The sequence below is a fragment of the Netta rufina genome (assembly GCF_964035555.1).
Source record: "Netta rufina genome assembly, chromosome: 1".
Lineage (NCBI taxonomy): Eukaryota > Metazoa > Chordata > Aves > Anseriformes > Anatidae > Netta > Netta rufina.
In genome coordinates this window covers 123,166,870-123,188,148 of record NC_140123.1, presented here as the reverse complement: position 1 = coordinate 123,188,148, position 21,279 = coordinate 123,166,870, and the positions used below count along the sequence as shown (strand labels likewise).

Sequence of the window (21,279 nt, the reverse complement as noted above, 5' to 3'; positions counted from 1 at the left end):
AAGAGCAAGTGGCTTCAGCATTGATTAGCATTGAAGCAAACTGGTGATGGAGAGCTACAAAAAAAATAGCCATAAAATGATCATCTCTGTCCTTCCATGCAGTCATCACAGCTACCCTGATGCAGAACATGCTTCATGCTTTCCTCCCTCTTGGGGTGAGAAATTTTTAAGACCAGCTCCCAGTTCCGAGAGCACGGAGTGGCACAAAGCGAAGCCAGTTGATTTTTCCTTTGTATTTCTCACTCATGCCAACAACAGGATACTTTGGCTTCTGAACGAGACTGTGATAAAGGACAGTTGCATAAATAAAGGAAAAACTCTGATCATGGGAACGAGATGTGTTCTCTTGTCTGAAGTAACACAGTGACCAGAGCTCCGATCGTGGACAGAGATAAACAGGAAAAGGGTTACCTGTAACGGGCCTGGGAAATGGCCCTTCAAACCCAGAACACTAAAAGCAGGCAAATCAAAGAGCTTTATCTGTCTCATGTTTTGTGATTCCCTGAATATATTAATAAAACTGCAAGCCATCTATTTAATCTCCTCAGAAAACCGTAATGAATCTCCTCTTCTGAAAAAGGCATTGTGAATGGCCAAACCCTGATGGATTAGAAAATACCTAACAGGCTAACTGGTGGATTAGAAAACTGCTAACACTGGAGTAAGCGTTAGGTTTTCAACCTCGCAAAGGTAAACAGCCTCTGAAGTCCTTTATTAGGCCAGATGATGACATTTGTAACGGGAATTAAAAGAGGAGCAGGAGAGTAGTAATAGTGGGAGCAGACAGATGACTAAAAAAAACGAGGAGGAAAAGAGGGAGCACAATTTTACTGGAAAGTTCAAGTTCAGAAATAACCCCAGTTATTCAACACAGTTAAGACTACAGGTACAAATTTGCCTCTTTGTTTTTTAAAGTCTCTTATCTAGCACTTCCTATCTATTGCTGAAGCACCGTCTGTTACTACTTAATTTTACAGGATACTTTCAGTTGCACTTTTTGATCAGATTTTGATCTCTGCATCTTAAGTCCTTACAGTCAGTGTTTTCCTCAGGCTGAGATAAGCTTGTTTTTGTTTGGTTTTGTTTTTCTTGGGGGAGAGAGGGGTGAGCTTCAGCAAAATCTTTCACCGTTTCCCAGAAAGCATCTACAGGAGGTGGGGAAAAAAACAACAACTGTCAGAGCAAAACTTGTGCAAACTTTGGCTTTAAGCTGTTTTGCAGCCTCCTTTAGGATGGAGTCTCAGAACTTTGCTGAACGAACAGAGGCATTGGTCAGGTCTTGGGCCATTTGTGCTTTGTTCTGGAAGCGCCCAGCAGGCCTTGAGAGTGAAGACAATTTATACATGCTCAATAAACCCATCACCTGGAGTTTAATTGTAAGGGAACACACGAAACCCAAAATAGAGTGGCTGTTCACGCATGCACTACACACTGAGTGAGGTGGGGCAGTAACTGCGTGTAGGATTTACTAACCTGTAGCACGGGATGAAGGATCTGGCTGTTATTTTGCCAAAAACAAGGCAGAACACTCAGCCATTGCTGCGAGCAGGTATCAAGTGCTGATCTCCCTCCCGTGCGTCGTACCAGCTAGGCCGCCATGCCGCTGTGGATACAGGCACCTACCCTTGCAGTCATCCCCTTCCCAACCAGTGGCAAACAAACCTGTAGTGTGTCGTGAACTCGTACCAGAGCTCACTGCATCCTTCTTGTGACCAGCCCCAGGTAACGTTCAGGCCACCGTTTAAACTGTAAAACAATGCTTGTATAGCGCGGTGATTTAGTGCCACCACTTAGTCTCCAAACAGTAATTTGTTCGCTTCCCTTTTCCTCTCGGAGGAAGGCAATCCTTTAAAATAATTTTAATCATTTCAGGCAGGTGAAGGAGAATTTCCCCTGTGGCAACTGCAGTTTCCCATGAAGATAGCGAATGATTTGCAAAAGGCCTGGCTCTGGCTCCTAAACCAAGGATCTGCATTCTGCTTCAGTTCTCCATACAGCAAGTAAAAGAACATTGAAACAGACACTGTTATTTGAACTGCATTTTAATAGCTTTATTTAGTAGATACTACCACATGAAATGCACACATTGTGTGCCTTAGGCCCAGAACAATGGCCACCAAGCAGGAGACACCAAACACCTCTCCCCCAAAACGCAGTCCAAAACAGCCGTTGCAATGGTCCAGAACTCAAGAATTGTGTTCAGCAGCTTCTTGATTACACCCTTCATGCTGTGCTCGCCAGCCTGTGCTCCCCCTGGAAAGGGGCAAAGAATAAAGCTCCTAATCCCAGGGGGTGTTTCCATAACTCCCCTCCCGCTGGGGGAGATGTTAAGCCGTGGCTCCCTCTTGGCCGTGCCTTGGCATCCTCCCAATCCTCTCTCTGGTCAGATAGCACAAGGCTTTTTGTTCCACTTCTTCCACGTTCAGGCACAACAGGCTCTGTCGAGGTCCCGTCTGTGACACAAACTCCACTTCACCGCTCCGAAAATTTCTCAGCTGCAGGGGAGCTGAAGGGGAAGGACACAACCTGTAACAGCTCAGCGGATGGCTCCTGCCACGTTCGAGCAAACAAATGTAAAAGCTGCTGGGGGAGGGAAGGCCTCGCAGCAGCTGCTTAGCATCTGCTAGACCACAAAGGATGGGAAGATTAATGAATACAGGATTAAAGCATTTAGCCAGCATTCCTGCAGCTTAGAGGAAACAGACGTTTGCACGGTGGATTTGCTGTGAACGACGCGCGTCTCACAGAGCTGCGGCACTGAGCTTTGTGTCTTTTCTCACCATCAAGCTGGCCGTACGGTGTCACAGCCAGAGGACAGACCCAGGAGCACAGCATCCTCTGGTGAGCTCAACAAGCAGCCCCTGGACTCACACCCAAGTGCTGGGTGTTAGCACGAGTGGCTTGAGGAGGACATCCCCTTGATAAAACAACTGCAGAGCTGTGGCATGACGTGCTCAGACGCTGCCAGCCCTGAACTCAAAACTCTTCAGCACTGTACATCCTGTGGCCACGGTGAGGATTTCCAGACCTCCTCTTGACTCTACCTGACATCCTGACTAAGGCTGAAAGCTGCTTAGTTTGAAAGTTCACCCAGTAACTCTGGCTGGCCAGAACCCTTCCCATCCCAGGGCTGGAAAACTTGCTGTGAAGGTGAGGGCTTTTTTTAGGTATGAGGCAAACTGCTGAAATAAACCTGTTACCTCAGCTCTGGGGAATGGGAGAGTGGAAAGGGGTTGCTAATAAAACACGTTCTCAGCACCACCACATAAACACACGCGCCTCTCACTGGCACCTTAGAACAATGACTATCCTGGCTGTTTAACCAACATATTTTCCCAGAACCACACATAAAACGTTAACAGAATAGTTACAAGTTCCTCACCACGACTGCAAGGCTAATTCAGTGCTATTTTTAAGCTTCTGTGTAAAGTAAAACCAACAGTACATAAAACTCACTTCATACAACAACGTTCTACATTATTTCTGTATTTTTGTAACCATAGCTCTGCTGAGACATCTTCGCCCTATGCTGCAGAGCTCACAATTCCACGGAAATCCTCCAGCGATCCTGTTCTGCGGGCAGTGAAGGCGGTTCTCCTTCCCCGGCATGGTGAGCCGGCTCCTCCCTTCCTTCCCACGCCCACCCAGCGTCACAAAAGCCAGCGGTGTTTGCTCACCAGGCTGCAGGATCTTGGAGGGCTTCCTGTCTAGGCTGAAATCCAGCAGGATGGGGCGGCAGATGAGAGGACTCCTGCAAAGGCTCCTTAGGTAGCAAGCAACGGGATCCTCGGGATCCTCGACACACTAAGGGAAGCGTGAGCTGTCAGTGAACGTGCTGAGGGAGGCAGGGAGCCACTAGAAGACCCGTGGCAAAGAGGAACCCAGTCCAGCTGAGGCTCAAGCCCCACACGCAGCAGCCAGTGCCTGAACAAACCACTCACCCCCATCCCAGGAGCTTCCCCGTACTGAACGGACACTCTGCCCCTGCTCTGCACGCAGCTCTGCACGGCTTCCCAATCAGGAAGGCTCAAGCCCAGCATCGCCGCCACGTGCTGGTTCCTGCACAGCACCAGGGCCTCGCCCGTCCCGTCCTCCACCAGCACCCTGCGGAGACAGCGGGCAGGCTGAGGGGTGTCACGTCCCAGAAAATGGGTCTCAGCCAGGAGAGAGGAGTGTTTGTTCACAGCCAGGACGTGAGGAATCGCAGCTCTTAGCTTCGCTGTCCTGTCTTCAGCCCGTCCGTGATCTGCCTGTTCCCTCCCAGCTTGTGTAAATCTTTCCCTCCTGCCCTCCTCTCCCCGGACCCGATCCTTACCGTGCACTGGCTTGCCTCACTCCCGTGTGCGATGGGCAGGGCGGGCTGTGTCGGGTGCACTTCCCCTGAAGGAAGAGGAAAGCCACAGCTATGCACGGGTGGGCACAGGAGAGAAGGGGAACGGCCGCTGGTTCTCTTAATCCCCCTAATTAAGGATGCAAAGGATTAAAGGATTTCACTGAATTTCCCGTGGATGCCTTGGGAAAAGTCTGCATGGGGTGAAAAAACATGCTGCAAGGTGATGAACCCCAAAAGCGGCACACAGGGGAAAAGCAGAGCACTGAAACGGGATTCTCCCCCTGAATGCCCTCACTCTACCCCACTCCTGCCTGATATCAGATGCATCCTTCCTATCAGCTGTCATTTTGGTCCCTTCCCAGTCTGCACGTCTTTTTCAGACCCCGGAAAAAGAGGTGCTGGAATTGGGATAGGAACTCCCCCCTTCTACCCGGTAGCATGGGATGGATGAGTAGAAAGTGTTCAAGGCTCCTCCCGGATTATCCCCAGCGGCTTGAATACCTCTTTGAAGATGCTGCTGCACAGCGAGCAAACCCACTGCAGGGACAGGGTCAACACACAGGACAAGTGGCATAAAATCCGCGCCTGGGGCAGGTTTTGGAGGTGAAGTTGCAAGTTGGACAGAAACACTAGTGAGGGGGATGAGGCTTTTCCTGCAGGGCTAGAAGAAAAGGGAACATGACAAACGTGAAACAGAGAAACCTTTAACGGGACACTGAAAGGTGAGAACAGACCCTGAACTCACCTGGAAGGAAGAAGTAGGTGAGAAGCTGGCAGAGAGAGGACGGTGACACAGCTGGAGGCAATGTACGTGCAGTAAACGTTGTGGAATCTGCAATATGAGAGGGTAGATGCCAGAAACAGCTCAAAGAAAGTAAATTGACCAGTTTTTTGAGACGGCTGGTCTGGTCTTAATTGTAACATGGTAAAAAATCATTTGTAGTGAGGGCTGGGGAGACAGGGAGGCATGCACAAAGGATAAGGAAAGCCCAAACCAGAGGAGAAATGGTTTCAAAGACAGTAAAAGGGAGGTCAGATCCAGAGCAGGACCAGATCAGGGACCTAAAGACAGCGGTACCTGGAGATTTTGCGCTCCAAGTTCTGGAAGAGGATCTTGGCTCCAGGAAGCAAACCCCACAGATGCTGCGTATAGGTCGCAGCGATGTAAACGTCCAGCACAGCCGGGGAGCCTGAAGCAACGGAGATGCTGAGCTTCACGCTGTGATCGCTGCCTAGCAGACTCCCTGAGGAGGCAGAGAACAAAACACACCATGAGCTCACGCACAGGCAGCTTAGTCTGTCACTGAGCTGAACCTATTTTCTCTCTCGTCACAGTGAGGCTACTGTTCCATCTGACACATTTCCCAGGCAGAGGATTCCCACAGCCACCACGCACGCTGTGCAGTTTCCCCTCTGACATACAGTGGGACACTTCCCCCTGCCCTCAGATACGCAGTTAGCCAAGTGCAGTGGGTCTCTGAAACAAAAACAAGCAAGAAGCAATCCGTTACCTGACGAGGCTGTCATGAAATCTTACCTTTCTCCTTGAGAAGGCTGAGAGTCACAGAAGGCTTCTCGTTCTTAGGAGAGGCACACAAGATCCTCTCCACTATCTCACCAGAGAAAGAAACCAGGGAACCTCTGAAACTGAGAGCAAACCAGAATCATAGCATTTCCGTCTCGCCTGAAGACAAAGGCAGAGGAAAAAGTCCCGACCAAGATTGCAACAAGAAAGGTCAGTCGGGGTTAAGTGCAGTGCTGTTACTTCAGCCCAGCTTCAGGGGAACTCGCCCTTGGGCACCTGAACGACTGGATACAGGGCAGCTTGCTGCAGCCTACCCCACCCAGGGACAAGAGGCACCCCATAACTTGCTTTCTGCTTTTTCAGGTGAAGAAATAACAGAAAAGGGGAGAGAAATGACAGCTTTCCTTCCTGCTTCACTCCTGATTATTTCTCTTAGAGGAGGAAGTCAAGCAAAGAAAAAATCAGCTAACCATAGCACACTGGTAAAGGTTTTGGGGTGTGTGCGTATCACCCCAGATTAAACGTGCTTTGAAAAGGAAAGCTTCCAACCTCATTATTTATTTGAGCCCGTTGCATTAAAAACAAACAAAAGGAAACAAAAACCCTTCCACATTTTCCCTGCTGCACCTGTTTCCACTTCTGACAGGAATTTATTGTGGATCGTTGGCACCTACTCCACACCAGCAGCAGTGCAAGCTTTTTCTGGACACCATTTTGCAGCCACGTAGCCTGCAATCCCTTTAGCTTTGATGATCAGGACAGAGTCAGCCTGGGCTACTTGCACATCGGAGTATTTCTAACCAATACTTGTCGGGCAGATAATTCGTTAGTCATTAATTATTCATTTATTAATGTTGTGGTGTCTCCAGCAAAGAAAAAAAACGACCCATTCCATAAGGCACAGCCACAACTAGCACAGGGCAGACCAACAAACCTGGTGCTCAGTATTTCAGGAATGGAGGCAATTCTCTGGTCCATGCCCGTCAGCATTGCCTTGGCTGCCAGCTGGAATTGGGAGAGAGAGCGACTCAGATAGGTTGCAGTTTATCACAGCCAGAGCAGTCAAGAAACTCTGCATGTTTTGAGGTACTTTACATCAAACTGATGCTTCCTCCCCAGATTATTTCTGAGGCAGGCAAATACAAAGCCCAGCGGTAGCCCCTGATGGAGCTTAGAGCAGAAGGATCTCAGCGATGAGATATTCTACACTGGTAAATCTCTGAGCCACTTCTGGAGAGACCCACACGTCACCCATGAAAGCCCAGGGCAGTAAGGCAGCGCGTACCTGGCGCTCGGCGGGGCTGGAGAGCCACGTCTCGTGCTGTAAGTGCCAGGAGTCTTGGACAGGCAGGCATAAGGGGCAGGATGACCTGCCCCAAAACTCCGCTGGCACAGGTGGAAATCTGAGCTTGTCAAACACTTCCAAGTCCTGAGGGAAGAGTGATAAGGCAACGAAGGTGACTATCAAGGGAAGAAGGTGAAAGCCACACAGAAAAGAGGACTGCTGATGAACAATGGTTTCAAGAAAGAAAAACAACCACCACTGAACTCAAAGCTCTGATAGTTTGAACTAAACACAGAACTGAGGCAGCTCCTTGGCAAGCCAGATGGGAATTCCAAGCCTAGAACAGAGAAGTCAGATGGTGACTAAGCTCGTCTCCCACATGCAATTTAGCAAAAACTCTCCAACAGGAAACAGCGAGACAACCTCCCCCTTACCGAGCAGCGGGGCGCGATGAAACGATACAGCCCGTCCAGGTGCAGGAATGGAAACCATCGCAGCGACTTCCCCATGAAGAGCAGCAGCACCTGGAAGGAGACGGGGAGAGAGAAAGGGAAAAGGTGATGAGAGATGCTAGGAAAAAGGTAGGAAATGGAAAGTAGAGCAGAAAGGGAACAAGCCCAGCAGAGAGTGTCTTGGTTGAATAGAAGGAACTCCCTTGGAGCAGCACGAGGAAGTTACCTGTATAAATACACAGCTGTACCCAAGACAAAACACTCTCCCATTGTTTAGAAATCTAGAGCTTTAAATTATCACATATCCAGCTCCCAGACATATCAAACCACCCCCAAAGCCTTCTCCCGCCTCACTTCTTGCTGTTTCACGCCCTCTTCTCCATCACAGCTGATCTCCTCCAGAGCTGGTAGATTCCCAATCTCTCTGGGGTGGTTCCACAGCACAGGTCTGCCCAGCCACAAAACCGTGGCTTGAAAACTGTTCTGTAGCTCGTGTCCTTCTCCACCTCCTTCTCTGGGTAGTTGGTAGTTGCGCAACATCAGACCCTCTTTCTGGGTCACCAAGAATAGCTGAGATACACAGCTGCTTCTTCCAGTGCTGCTCGGGCCCTTCTGACTCCTCTCTTCTCTGTCAGGATCTGGCTTGGGATCTTCCAATTTCAGTATTTTTGCTTTTGGGGTTTCCAGCCCAGATGCTGAGCTGCCATTATTCCTTTTCCTCAAAGAGGTGCTGTTTTCACCCCTGCGATCTTTCTGGATTTGTCCTTCCGCAGCACGGAGAACCTGAACATCCTCGAAGTAGAACTGCACGTAGACACTGAAATGACAAATGGGAGCAATGAAACTCCCTGCTCCCCACAGGTGGCTGCCTAAAACAAACACCCATCTGGCAAATACACTTCTGGGGAGTGCTCAGCAGGTATTCAGAAAGAGCAGCACGAGAGGGTGAACCAGAGGGCAGCTACCCAGGCCGGACGTATTTTGAACAAAATGGAAATGGTGGATTTGTTGCTGATAAAAATCTCCTTTCCTGTAAGTAGCAAAGGATGGTTGCTTTGGCACTGAAATGCTATGCTGATAAGCAGCTCTACCATGACCCAAAATAGGTGTGGAACTGCAGAGTAATGGTTTTACCAGGGCACTGAATAGAGGGACCCACCTGCTCTTTTTCTCCCGCACGTACTCTGGATTTGCCAGCTGCTCCCAGGAGGGAAAATCACTCTGAATGAATCTTTCCACGACAAGCTGATAGTTCTCCACCTGCAAGAGCGATCCTGCAAAGAAAACAGAGAAAGGAGCTGAGCTAATGAAAAGGGAAGACAAAAACAGCAAGCTCAGTTTCCTCATTTACAGTCACGAGGCCGGGCAGTGACAAGTTCAGCATCTCCACACCAAATCTTCTCTTCCTTGTTTTGTAACCGGATGGCAGAACAGCAAAAGCCCAGCACCCTGCAGTTTGGCTCTGCGGGACATACCTACGAGAGCTGTGTTGGCAAAGGGGCTCCCATCCCTGTGGGATATCACACAGGGAAGGCTGCTGCTGTTGTCCTGCAGCTGGAGCAAACTGCTCCTGGAGGAGACTCTCAGCACACCTTGCACTATCTGCAACACAGAAGAAGATAAATCAGAGCGTGCACAGCAGCAGCCCAAACCCAGCCCGTGCTCAACACCACACAGCCGAGAAAAGCGGCCTCATTCCCTGGCACGAGGAACAGGGGAAAGGACAGCAGCTGTAAGGAGAACTGGGAAATCTCGGGGCACAGACGGTAAAGGGAACTAGGCACTTACCGCTCGGGGCTGGAAACTTCCTGCCCAGAGCGTGCAGTAGGACCAGGCCAGCCTGCGATTCAGCTCCTGGGTGCCCATGTGTTGTGCCTCCACGGGGGAAAGCAGCTGCGAGGGACAGAAACCTTCCCAGCTCTTCTGTTCTGCCACGCCACGCAGTGCTGAGAGAGATGGGATCTGGCACGGGGGATCCAGGGTCAAATACTAAGAGAATAGGAAAAAAAAAAGATAAGTAGTAATAATAATAATAATAAGAGCAGAGTTTCTTCCCATCAGATAAACAGAAAACAGCTCACAGAGCATTTACCTTCCTCAGTGGACACTGGTGTGTTTTTGCTAGGATTTCGTTACAGATATCTCTTGTTTCCTCTCTGCCGGGTACCACAGCCTGCAGAAGGGGGGCAAGGAACTTCTCTGCAGCTCCAGGGTTTTGGTGTACTGAGCTACGCAACAGTTGCTGGTGCCCAAAGAAACAAGAAAACCTGAAAAAAAAAAACGCATTAGCAGACCTCGCTTTTCAGTGGGTTTTGCATGTAAGTCAGGTTAGATGTTAGGAAGAACTTCTTCACTGAAAGGGTTGTGAGGCATTGGGACAGGCTGCCCAGGGAAGTGGTGGAGTCACCATCCCTGGAAGTCTTCAAAAGACGTTTAGATGTAGAGCTTAGGGATATGGTTTAGTGGGGACTGTTAGCGTTAGGTCAGAGGTTGGACTCGATGATCTTGAGGTCTCTTCCAACCTAGAAATTCTGTGATTCTGTGATTCAGGGATTCTGTCTGCTTGTTACAAGTAAATGTGCGGACAAGAATTAAGGAAATTACAAAAAGAAGGCAAAGTGATTAAAAAAGGAACATTTAAGGGTGATGCACATTGAAGCCAGGCGAGCAGACAAGGAACAGGAAGAGATACAGAAATGGACAGACTGGCAAAACCTCAAAAGTCAAGCGGACAAAAAACCCGCATGAAGATAACCTCCCTCTAAGTCACACAAATGGACCTCCACACAGTCTGCCTAAGGTTGATAATGATTACTCATGTTAGGCATACTTGGTTTTCTTTTACAGGATGCAAAAGTCACAAGACAGAACAAAACAACCACAGATTGCTCTTGTTCTGATATTTTCCTTGCGCTGGGTTCCTTTCAGAAGCCTACCTCACCGCTTTGAACACCTGAAAGTGATGGCACTTCCAGTCAAAACAAAGTCTTAACAACAGAAGGTGAAATCAAGTCAAGAGAGAGAGTAACTAACTCACTGCAACAACTTTCAGGCAGTAGCAGAACTTAGCAGTGACATTTGAAGCTAATGAAAACTAGAACTTATAGCTAGCATCATTCCCGGAGCAAAACCAAAGCTGTTTTATTGGAAAGCGTGGTAAAAAATCACAATGCCAGTAAAAGAGAGGAAGACAGAGCATTCTACAAACTGCTGTCTGTCTGGGTGATCAACCCTAACTATTCCAGAACAAACTTCTCCTGTGAGGAACTAGGACGTGAGAGTCTTTATATTGTCTGTGATTTGGTTCTAGCAGTTCCCAGCTCCAGCCTCAGTGCCCACGCTCATTTACCAAGCAACCCAGGTTGGAAGGTGCACGTCCCTACAGTGCCTCTGTGCTTCAGAGCAAGGCTGTGTAGGTGGGAGTCAGTCAGCACGTGCTCTGGAGCACTGCAGCTTCCAGAGAGCAGTGGGCTTACTGCACGTGGACCTGAAAAAAAGCCCGTCATTTCCTCTGTAAGGTATAAGCACCCAGCCTTGATGTGAAACCTAATAAATGGTTGGCTTAGGCCAGTTAACCAGAAGCAATTGCTGCTGCCATCAGTCTTCAAGCACCCAAATTTTGCAAACGTGTGGTTTCTATGATGCCCAGGTAGCTCAGCAAGCACATTTGCACGACGCCTGACTTGAGAACTACGCTCACCTCTGCTCAAACGCCTCCAGGAGGCTGACCAGCCAGAGGTAGCACGGCATGTCGAGATTATAGCGGAAGAGCAGCTGTAAGTAGAGGTTTCCTGAAGTGGCCGGCGGCTGGTAAGGGGTGCTGAGCCTTGAGAAACTCTTCAGCGTGACGGTGCTGTTCAGGCAAGCACCGAGTACAATGGAAGGAGAGGACACCACAGGCTTCTGTATGAGGTGGACATCGATGAGCTGAGAGACAGACATCACAATTTAAGATAGGAAATGAGCAGGCTGCCACGAAGCCATCACATGGAGCAGATCTCCATGCTGCAACCCCCCCATGGGTGGAGGAGCCCCCGGTGGAGCAGGTGGATGTGGCCTGGAGGAGGCTGCGGCCCACAGGATTAGGTTTTCTGACAGGAGCTGCAGCCCATGGAAGAGCCTGGAGCAGCCTGGGAAGAAGGGGAGGTGATGGGAAGGTGGTTTGAGTTTGTTTCTCACTTTCTCACACTATTTTTAATCAGCAATAAATGGACTTTCCCCAGTTTGAGTCTGTTCTGCCCGTGACAGTAATTGGCAAGTGATCTCCCTGTCCTTATCTCAACTCAAGAGCGTTTTCCCCCCATTTTATTTTCTTCTCCCGCCTGGCTGAGGAGGAGGAGCTATAAAGCAGCTCGGTTGACAGCTGGCCAAGATCAACCCACCAGACCTCACAACTTTACCTCCACGCATGCCCCTGGCCGCAGTCCACGCGCGGAGTTCAGCAACTGCTGGTAAGCGAGGCACAAGCAGACTTTGTTATCGAGTTCATAGAGACCAGCTTGGGCATTGAGTATTTTGGTGACGGTTCCCTAAATAAAAAGCAAACGGACGGTTACAATTCAGGATTGTAGCCCAGAGTATAAGAGACTCATAGGACTGAGTGACAGGGAAATAAATTCAGGATGACAACGAGATCTTGCAGGCCAGGAGCTGAAGCCCTGGTGCATGAGTGGGTGAAGGCTAATGCTACAAATCCTTACCACGTATGAGATCATCTTGGACTTTTTGGTTGATCCTAGCCTCTCCTCTTCAACTCTCAGTTCTACAGAATCACTGAGCTGCTCTGTGGCCCCAAGGGAAGCAGGCAGAGAGGATTCTCCTTGCCAAGCACTGTCCAATGACTGCTCCTTTACGTGCTCCGCAGAGTAAGGCAGAAGGCAGGAAGAAACACCAGTGACAAACATCCTTTGCCTGGATTTCTTCAGGCCGGACATACTCAGGCCTGTTATTGTGTACCTGCGACCCAACTGGAGAGCATGGTGCCATGCCAGCTGGCTGGGCGTCTAGAGCAGAGAAAGAGAAAGCGGCATCAGCATCTCCTGCATGGGAAACATGTTATTATTGCCAACCCCACCTAAAAAATCTCTTCTTTTGAGAGAATCACCTCACACTCCTACTAAAAGGGTGATATCTGCAAGATGCTCAAGGGCAGAAGGGAGAAGGGTTGTACTTCTGCAGGACATAGCAAGAGATTGTGGTACGTGGGCTATTGTAGGCTGCGTGGAGTAAGACAAGAAGTGTCACTAGTAAAAGGACACGTAAATCAAACTGAGAAGTCAAGGGCAAGCTTCAAAGAATGGATTGACCAACAGGTACACAAGTGAAAAAACTGTGGGCAAACTCCAAGGGCTTACCTGCACCAGCACAGGGATGCTAACAGCTGAGGTGAAGCACTTCAGAAAGAGGAAGAAGAATGTCTTCCGGTGAATACAAAGGAGAGGGCTGCGCCTGGCCAGTTCACCTGCCACGTTGAGCTTTGGCCTCTTCTTACTTGGAATCCTAGAGGACGATTGAGGAAGCACAGGACATCAGAAATGGAAGAACTCGAAGCATCTCAAAACCAAATTACACCAACACATAGCATGCACCTTCCGGCCATAAAGGATCTAACAAAGTCATGCGGGCCATTTCTCAGAGAGGTTTTCAAAACAACACGTGGCTACAAAATGCTTACTCTAACTTTTCATATACTAAATCCCTTCGACATTTTTAAAATCCTTAATGCTTGAAGACAGCAGGATCATGTTGAAAAGATTCATGTTCCAAGACAAGAGCCAGATTACAAAAAGCCTTACCACAAACAAGAGGCCAATTATAGGTTGAAAGGGGAAAAAAGAAAGTCACAAGCAATTCTGCAGCAGAAAACAGAACTCGGTTTCGTAGGTCCATGCAATATGAAACTCTGAAGTCCCTAAGCCTATAAACAAAAGCGGCCTGAAAGCAACATCAGTCTTATTGACAAACTTGTCAGACTAAAAGAGCAGCAAAACTGAAAGCAGATGAGAGGAGAAAAGGGTGGCATATATTTAGTCATTTCACGGTTTCATTTCAGAAAATGAAGGAAAAAGAAAACACACCAACAAACATTTTTCTTTTAAAGAAACAAATACTTACCATTTTCACTTAAACACCTACTGAACTTCAAAATAACCCTTCCACTTACCCTGAACAAAGAAAATGTTGATTCTTAGACAAAGAATATTATGTAATTTAATAAGTTTTTAAAAATAAACGCCAGGACCTCAACGTACACAAGTCCCAAGAACAATATTTGATGAACTTTATTAACAGCTTTAAGGAAGGAACATGGAAAATTGGTCAGATATCAGGGACCAGCAGAGAAGCTTGAAGTTAACCAAAGTCTAATAGCGTATACACTGAAACATGAAAAAAGTTTTCTTGTTTAAAGTTGTTAAGCTAAAACAAACACTTATGCTCAAATAAGTTGTTCACAAGCAGAAAGCCCATTAAACCAGAAGAACCTAAAGCAACCTCACTAGTCCATTTTTAGTGTTGCATCTGGAGTTGTCTGCTCACGAAGATAAAACATTATCTAGCACAACCTGAAGTGATGAACCCGAGTAAGACTTGCAGTTCCTTTGGCTACTTTTTCCCCTGTCAGAAAAGGGGAAGAGCATCTCTGGTCATAGGCTTGCCAAGCTGGTGAAGAGGGCTTCAAACTGGAGTTGCCAGGGGAGGGGAACCTCACTCCATCCTGCTCCTCCCAGTTTGACACCAGTGTCAGTGATAGTGGTTGTAGTTTAGGGTCCTGAGGGCAGCGAGGAGGGAGCACAGCAAGCTCATTACCTTGGGCTTTGGGAGAGCAGATTTTGGCTTCTTCAGGGATTTGCTTGGTAGAGTACCATGGCACAAAGCCCCGGAGGAAAGAGGGGCCCAAGAAACCTGGTTAATATTCGAGGAGCTCCTCCTCCAAACTCAGGAGCGATGCATCCCAACAAAGAGGGAGTTGTGCAAAAATGCCAGGAGGCCTGCGTAGATGAATAAGGATCTCCTGGCCAAACTCAAACAGAACAAGGAGGCCTACAGAGGGTGGAAACAAGGCCAGGTAGCCTGGGAGGGATACAGAGAAATCATCCAAACAGCCAGGTTAGGAAAGCTAAAGCCCTATTAGAATTAAACTTGGTTAGGGACATCATGGGCAACATGAAAGGCTTCTGTAGGTACACTGGTGATAAAAGGAAGATTTGGGAAATTGTGGGCCCTCTGGAAGGAAACGGGAGACCTGGTCACCTGGATGCAGAGAGGGCTGAAGTACTCAATAGGGGAAGAGCAATGGACATCATTTACCTGGACTTGTGCAAAGCATTTGACACTGTGCCCCATGATATCCTTGTCTCTAAATTGGAGAGACGTGGATTTAATGGATAGAGCACTTGGTGGGTAAGGAATTGGCTGGGTGGTTGTGTTCAGACAGTTGTGGACAACGGCTCGATGGCCAAGTGGAGATCAGGAACGAGTGGTGTTCCTCTGGGGTCAGTACTGGGACCGGCACTGTTTAATCTTTGTCAGTGACATGGACAGTGGGACTGAGTGTACCCTCAGCAGGTTTGCCAGTGACAGCAAGCTGAGTGGTGTGGTTGACACGCTGGAGGGAAGGGATCCCATCCAGAGGGACCTAAACAGGACTGGGAGGTGGGCCTGGGCAAACCTAATCAAGTTCAAGAAGGCCAAGTGCAAGGTCCTGCACCTTGGCTGAAGCAATCCCAAGCACAAATACAGAGTGGGCGATGAATGAATTGAGAGAAGCTCTGAGGAGAAAGACCTGGGGGTGTCGGTGGATTAGAAGCTCAACATGAGCCAGCAATATGAGCTTGCAGCCCCAAAAGCTAACTGTATCCTGGGCTGCATCAAAAGCAGCATGGGCAGCAGGGTGAGGGAGGTGATTGTCCCCCTCTGCTCTGCTCTTGTGAAACCCCACCTGGAGCCCTGCGTTCAGCTCTGGGACCCCCAGCAAGGGTATGGGGCTGTTAGAACAAGTCCAGTGGGCCACAAGCATGATCAGAGGGCTGGAGCAGCTCTCCTATGAAGACAGGCTGAGGGAGTTGGGGTTGTTCAGCCTGGAGAAGAGAAGGCTCCGGGGAGACCTTACAGCAGCCTTCCAGCACCTAAAGAGGGCCTATAGGAAAGCTGGGGAGGGACTTTGTGTCAGGGAGTGTAGTGATAGAACAAGGAGTAATGGTTTTAAAGTAAAAAGAGGCAGGTTTAGATTAGGTATTAGGAAGAAAATTATTCACTCAGAGGGTGGTGAGGCACTGGAACAGGTTGCCCAGAGAAGCTGTGGATGTCCTATCCCTGGAAGTGCTCAAGGCCAGATTGGATGGAGCCTGGAACAATGGAACAGTAGGAGGTGTCTCTGCCCATGGCCGGGGGGCTGGAACTGCGTGATCTTTAAGGTCCCTTCCAGTCCAAACCATTCTATGAATTTCATATACTGTAAGTACCATTTCCACTGAAGAGAACGGCTAACTCAGTATCAGACATCTAACTGGCACCTTTATCTCAGCAACCTGGTAAGAACTTGACCAGTGGTATATACCAATTTCATATTTGAAAGTAATTCTGGATTCTAATGATACTTTTGTTTCACTGTAAGTAAAAAAAAAAAAAAAAAGAAAAAAGAAAAAAATTGTGCTAAGCAAAGTAGTGAACTTTAGCCTCAGCAAGAGTTCTTTCGAGTGATCATTTTGTTCTCATGCTTTTTCTGTAGTAGATAAACTGTAATTATTTCCTGATGTATTTTGACTACTTTGCCAAAATACATAAAAAAATAATCAAGTAAACTCCTGAAAAATAGCTTATGGATGAAAAGTGGCTTTATTCCGTAACGTTTACTCCCATCACTTACCATCCTGCTCCCACCTGTGTTGCAGGAGCATAATGTGGCCCTTCCTAAGCCAAGCACTCTCCGTGATACCTGCCAAACCAGAGCAGCAGCACCACGTCACCAATGACCGCGCCAGGCATTTACCTGGAGGCAAGCAGCGGCTCAGCCGACGCCGGGTAGATGACTGCAGTGCTCTCAGGTACTTTCTTCGGGAGGAGATTTACCGGTATGGGATCCAAGAGGATTTCTAGGTACCCTGCTGCACCCTGGTCTGCCTGCGGTACGTATGCCCAGCTTGGGAAGAGGAACAGGGACTCCAGCCACTCGAGTTCAAAATGCAGGAGCTAAGGCAAAAGACAGAGAAATAAAACCTTGAGATGAATTACAGTGTTTTTCTCAGCATTGCTTACTAATTTGCCGTTACAGACATCATAAACTCTACTGCTGGGCTTCATTACTAAACGAGAGCAGTGTTTTCTACCCACTTCCCTGTCTTGCACAGAGAACTTCTGGCCTTCCAGATGCAAATCTGGTGAAGATTTGCTGAGCTCTACAACGAGCATTTCCTGAATGATATCATTCCCTCCGCGAGGCTTTGTTATTTCCAGGCTATTTTTCTAAAATTCTCGCTTGCCCTCCTTTGCCATGTTTTACGTTAGAAGTTGATACCAACACAACTAATTCACTCTGGGCTATTCTTCACTTCCCTGGCAGGTACAACAACCTCGCTGCTCTTTCATCGCCATTCTAGGGGTTACCTAGTACTTAGACTCCCCATCCTATGACCTTTAAGAGGCTTTTTGTATGACAGCACTGTCACACAAGTTATTACTTCCTCAAAGTATGTCATCAGTGCATCACTGAACAACCACTACAGTTCTCCAGAAAGTTATTTTCTTCACCGCTGGCTGAAATTCAACAAAACCAGGATTCTACGATCTCCATGTCTCCCAGGCCACCTCGTGCTGTTCAAAGCGTAACAGAACTGTACATCAGGCTTGCTCATCTCTTTCTCCAGGCCAGTATATTCAATATTTGCTCTCCTGGCAATGACAAATTTGACATGTTCCATCCTCTCCCCAGGATGTGAGCTTGCCGTTTTCATGTCAGTTACATAGATGTGTTATTTTTCTCACTACAGACCCTGGCAAAGCATTTGAAGCCTGTGGAGCTCTGAGACAGAGCCCCAGAAGCAGAAATAGACACAGAATCCCTCCGACAAACAACATACCTCACAAGGAATTATCCCAGTATTGTCCTTCACATATAGGCAACCATCTACCAACTTCTCTTTGTCCTCTTGCCTTCCATCTGTTAAATAGCCAACCAAGATCAGGTAAGCCCTCGGCAAAGAGCTGTGCGTGGGTAAAGCACCTTTTCCTTGACGAGCCCATTCTTTAAATTCTTTAGTGCTCCAGGTCAGGTGGCTGCAGCATGGCATGCACTGCTGGCTCTTTAGGTCAGAGATGGAGATGAAACTGGAAAAAAAATGAAAAGGAAGAACATAAAAGCATGAACTCAGCCTGCAAAGTTTAGGGATTACAGTGATCTTTGGAGTGGACAAAGCTTGGCCAAGTCAGAAGAGCCTAAGCTGTTGGCAGGGTTTGATGATACCACATGGCACGAATCAACCCATTCACTGGCATTTATCAAGGATCTCCCTCAGCCCAGCCAACAGGTCTGTTCTGCCCAAGTATCCCCTCCGAAAACAGACACCCTTTGCTGCTACAGACACCTGAGTAGGCAGACCTGGAAAATGTAATAACTGAGAGCTGACAAAAGGGAACGTTTTCAGGTTTTTTTAGTAACGTGGTGGGGGAAGTGGGAGAGAGAAGAGTTATTAAAGACATTTTTGGCTTGAATGGGAGACTGAGAAAGCCAAACAACTGCTCAAGACACCTTACATGGCAGTAATGAACATAGGTAAACACCAACTAATTCCGTCATTTAGTGTGAAAAGGGCTGAACTGTAGCCAAAGCAAGGCTGAACAACTTCTAGATGAAGGCTGTGCCAGTTTCGGAACAGATTTGCTCCTGTGGATAACTTACACAATACAAAGTGGTGAGATAAGTCAGTCATCTTAGGCTGTGTCTTCACCTGTAAGAACACAGCCAAGTGAGCCCTGAATCTTTCCATCCACATGCTGAGCCTTGGCAGGGCGTGAGAAGGAAGAGCAACGCTGACATCAACCACAGTTGAGGCTCTCCCCACCTGAGCATCTATCGTGCTTGGACTAACCACAGTATCGAATATGGAAGAACAAAATAGCATCCTCACTGGACTGTAAGCTGGCTGGCTGTGCTAGAGAATTAACAAAAGTCCTCTCTCCATGCTAACAGCAATACTGTAAGAGTTATTACTATTACCAGTCTCCGGCTAGTGATTTGGTACTTGTTTCCACTGAGGCTGGCTGACAATTTCAGGTTGTGAAACTGCAGCTGTATTCGCAACACCCACTTCTTCAGGAGCAGGAGATAACCACATTCAGAGAATATGAATTTGAAAAACTTCACTTGGTAAGTCAGGTATCAATAGTTCAAAGCCAGAAACTAGTCTAGACGAGTGATGGGTCTGTGTAAGCTATAAATAGTACTTGTATAAAAAATTAATCAGAAGAGATAAACACATGCAGGTACTTGTGTATTTGGCACCTCAACTGGGAAAGGATGAGCTGAAAAGGATATAAGCAAACTGCTGCATCCTCAGAGATACAGCAAAATTGGGATTTATATTGATCTACAAGCAGAACACAGGGTTGTTCCTGTTTTCATTACACGTGCTGATTGTTTTTTGGAGAAATGAAAACTACAGGAGTATGCTGGATCCTGGTTATCACATTGATAATGACCAATCCCTCCTCTGGTGCTCCCGAGCTCGAAGGCTGACTGTGGGCACCATATGCTTACAAACAGCCCAGTAGCCTCACATACAAGGGGTTTTAACAAACCTTCCCCCACCATGAGTTGGAGATGGCAGAAATAGATCCAGGTGATCCAGACCGTCCAATGTGGACCCTTCTCAGCAAGCTGCATGCTTTTCATGACAGTAGAAATACAAAAGGCTTCTACCCACTAAAACAAGGAGGTAGTCTATCCTAGATTCCTGCTTCACAAACCTCAGTGGGCTAGTACCGACGGGTGCCAATGCAGCCCCACGGGATCCAGCTGTGCACCGTCCCGCTCTCAGCACCATGCCCCACTTGGCTTCCACACCCTCCCCACCGCAGACTAGCGGAGCCGGCGCTTCATCATACCCACAAGAGCAATCGGGGGCAGGTGGAAGCCAAGAGGACGCGTGCGGTTACCCATCTGCAACAACAGCCCTCCCACCCCCGGCATCCGGGGCAGGCAGCGCAGCGCTGCTTTGGCTGCTGCTGCTGCTGGAGGTGCTGGTGATGCTCCTGCTGGTCGTGGTGGTGATGCTGGTGATGCTGGTGGGAGTGATGCTGGTGGTGGTGATGCTGCTGATGGTGATGGTCCTGCTGGTGGTGATGCTGGTGGTGATGCATGCTGCTGGTGGTGGTGGTGATATTGGTGGTGATGCTGCTGATCGTGATGCTCCTGCTGGTGGTGCTGGTCCTGCTGGTGGTACTGGTGATGCTGGTGGTGGTGCTGGTCCTGCTGCTGGTCTCAGTGGTGGTACTGGAGGTGCTGCACTCCCAGACCAGCCCCGCGCCCCCTGGCTGCACCCGGAGCCTGCTGTGTGGGTGTCTCCACCTCATGCCCGACCTCCTCCCGTCCCCTGTCCCCTGTCCCTCGTCCCCTGTCCCCGTCCCGTCACCTGTATCCGAGCGGCAGCTCCCCGCGCCCCGCTCCCCTCAGGCACCCCAGCACCGCGGCCAGCTCTGGTGATGGCGGCGGCTCCGCTCCGCCCGACCCCTGTCGGCTTGGCAGCGCTCGGCGGGCGAAGTCCTCGGCAGCCTGCAGCCAGCGGAGCTCCTGCGGAGAAGCAGACACACGGGGCCTCAGCATGGCGGGGCCGGGAGCCTCGGGAGGACCCGGGGGAGCCGGGGGGACCCGAAGAAACCCGGGGCTCCCTCACCGCCGCGCTGGGCTCCGCCATGATGGCGGCCGGGCTCGGCACCACGGCAACGGGGCGGCGGCGGGAAGCGCGCGGGGCCCGCCGGGACCCCCCCCCGCCTTGTTCGCCTCAGCGCCGTGTGTGGAGGCTTGCGGGGTGGGGAAGTTTTTCTGACATTGGTGTTGTTTTGTTTTTAATTTTGTTTTGTTTTTGGAAGGCCCAAGGGCCGTGCAGAGCGATGCCTCGTGCACTCGTGTGGTGGTGTGAGGTGAATGTGATCGCTCTGTGAGAGCTGTGGTTCCCCCCCCTCCTCGTTCCATCTCTCCCTTTAGGAACTGCTTTTGTGCTGTTCTAGGGGACGAGCCAGGCAAAACTTGGTGAACCTCCTCCATCCCTACCCCTGGAGGTGGCTGCTGCCAGGTAAAAGGCAGCCTGGCCATCTCCAGCCCTGCTGACCAGCCAGAGGCTGAAGGAACGGAGCCATGAAGCTGCGCTGCTCCGGTTACCTGGTGCTGCTGCTGGCTTCTGTACAGCAGATAAACAAAAACAGAGTAAAAACAGGAGCGTGGAGGTGTTTGGTTTCATCTGAAACAATTCAAGGAAGGCCCAGTGTTGATTTTATGCACGTCTGGGGCTTCTGCATGTGAAACGGGAATGTTCTTCCAAACCAAAGCTTAGTAGCTCAATCGAAAGACCTCTGAGTGCAGCACAGAGATAACTGCAGAAAATGGGAGTACGGTGCCCTGTCACAAACCTGTCCCCTCTCCCTGCTAACTGGGTGCAGCAGCTGTCCACTTGTGGTCCCTCCTGCTCATGAC

The 21,279-nt window shown here is 49.1% G+C and overlaps 1 protein-coding gene across 1 annotated transcript; it reads right to left on the bottom strand.

Annotated features, from left to right (window-relative positions):
• Positions 1-2,108: 2,108 nt before the first annotated feature.
• Positions 2,109-20,515, bottom strand: CTC1 (CST telomere replication complex component 1). The gene is made up of 24 exons (XM_084289969.1): positions 20,483-20,515; positions 20,222-20,379; positions 17,672-17,918; positions 16,585-16,784; positions 12,950-13,094; positions 12,296-12,598; positions 11,996-12,124; positions 11,296-11,522; positions 9,688-9,862; positions 9,384-9,584; positions 9,071-9,197; positions 8,755-8,869; positions 7,950-8,412; positions 7,578-7,667; positions 7,144-7,287; positions 6,793-6,863; positions 5,871-5,980; positions 5,412-5,577; positions 5,079-5,165; positions 4,835-4,994; positions 4,316-4,380; positions 3,942-4,104; positions 3,678-3,804; positions 2,109-2,506 (listed from the first exon to the last, which is right to left on the bottom strand). Exons 1-24 carry the CDS (start codon positions 20,501-20,503, stop codon positions 2,328-2,330), a joined length of 3,873 nt encoding a protein of 1,290 aa, XP_084146095.1. The 5' UTR covers positions 20,504-20,515; the 3' UTR covers positions 2,109-2,327.
• Positions 20,516-21,279: the final 764 nt, after the last annotated feature.

What these genes read in the sequence shown, in the direction of transcription:
- CTC1 (XM_084289969.1), bottom strand. Translation starts at nt 20,503, where the DNA reads ATGGCGGAGCCCAGCGCGGCG. An exon ending in TGGCGGAGCCCAGCGCGGCG is followed by an intron (nt 20,380 to 20,482) that starts GTGAGGGAGCCC and finishes GCTTCTCCGCAG; the next exon opens with GAGCTCCGCTGGCTGCAGGC. An exon ending in GCAGCAGCATCTTCAAAGAG is followed by an intron (nt 4,381 to 4,834) that starts GTATTCAAGCCG and finishes CTCTTCCTTCAG; the next exon opens with GGGAAGTGCACCCGACACAG.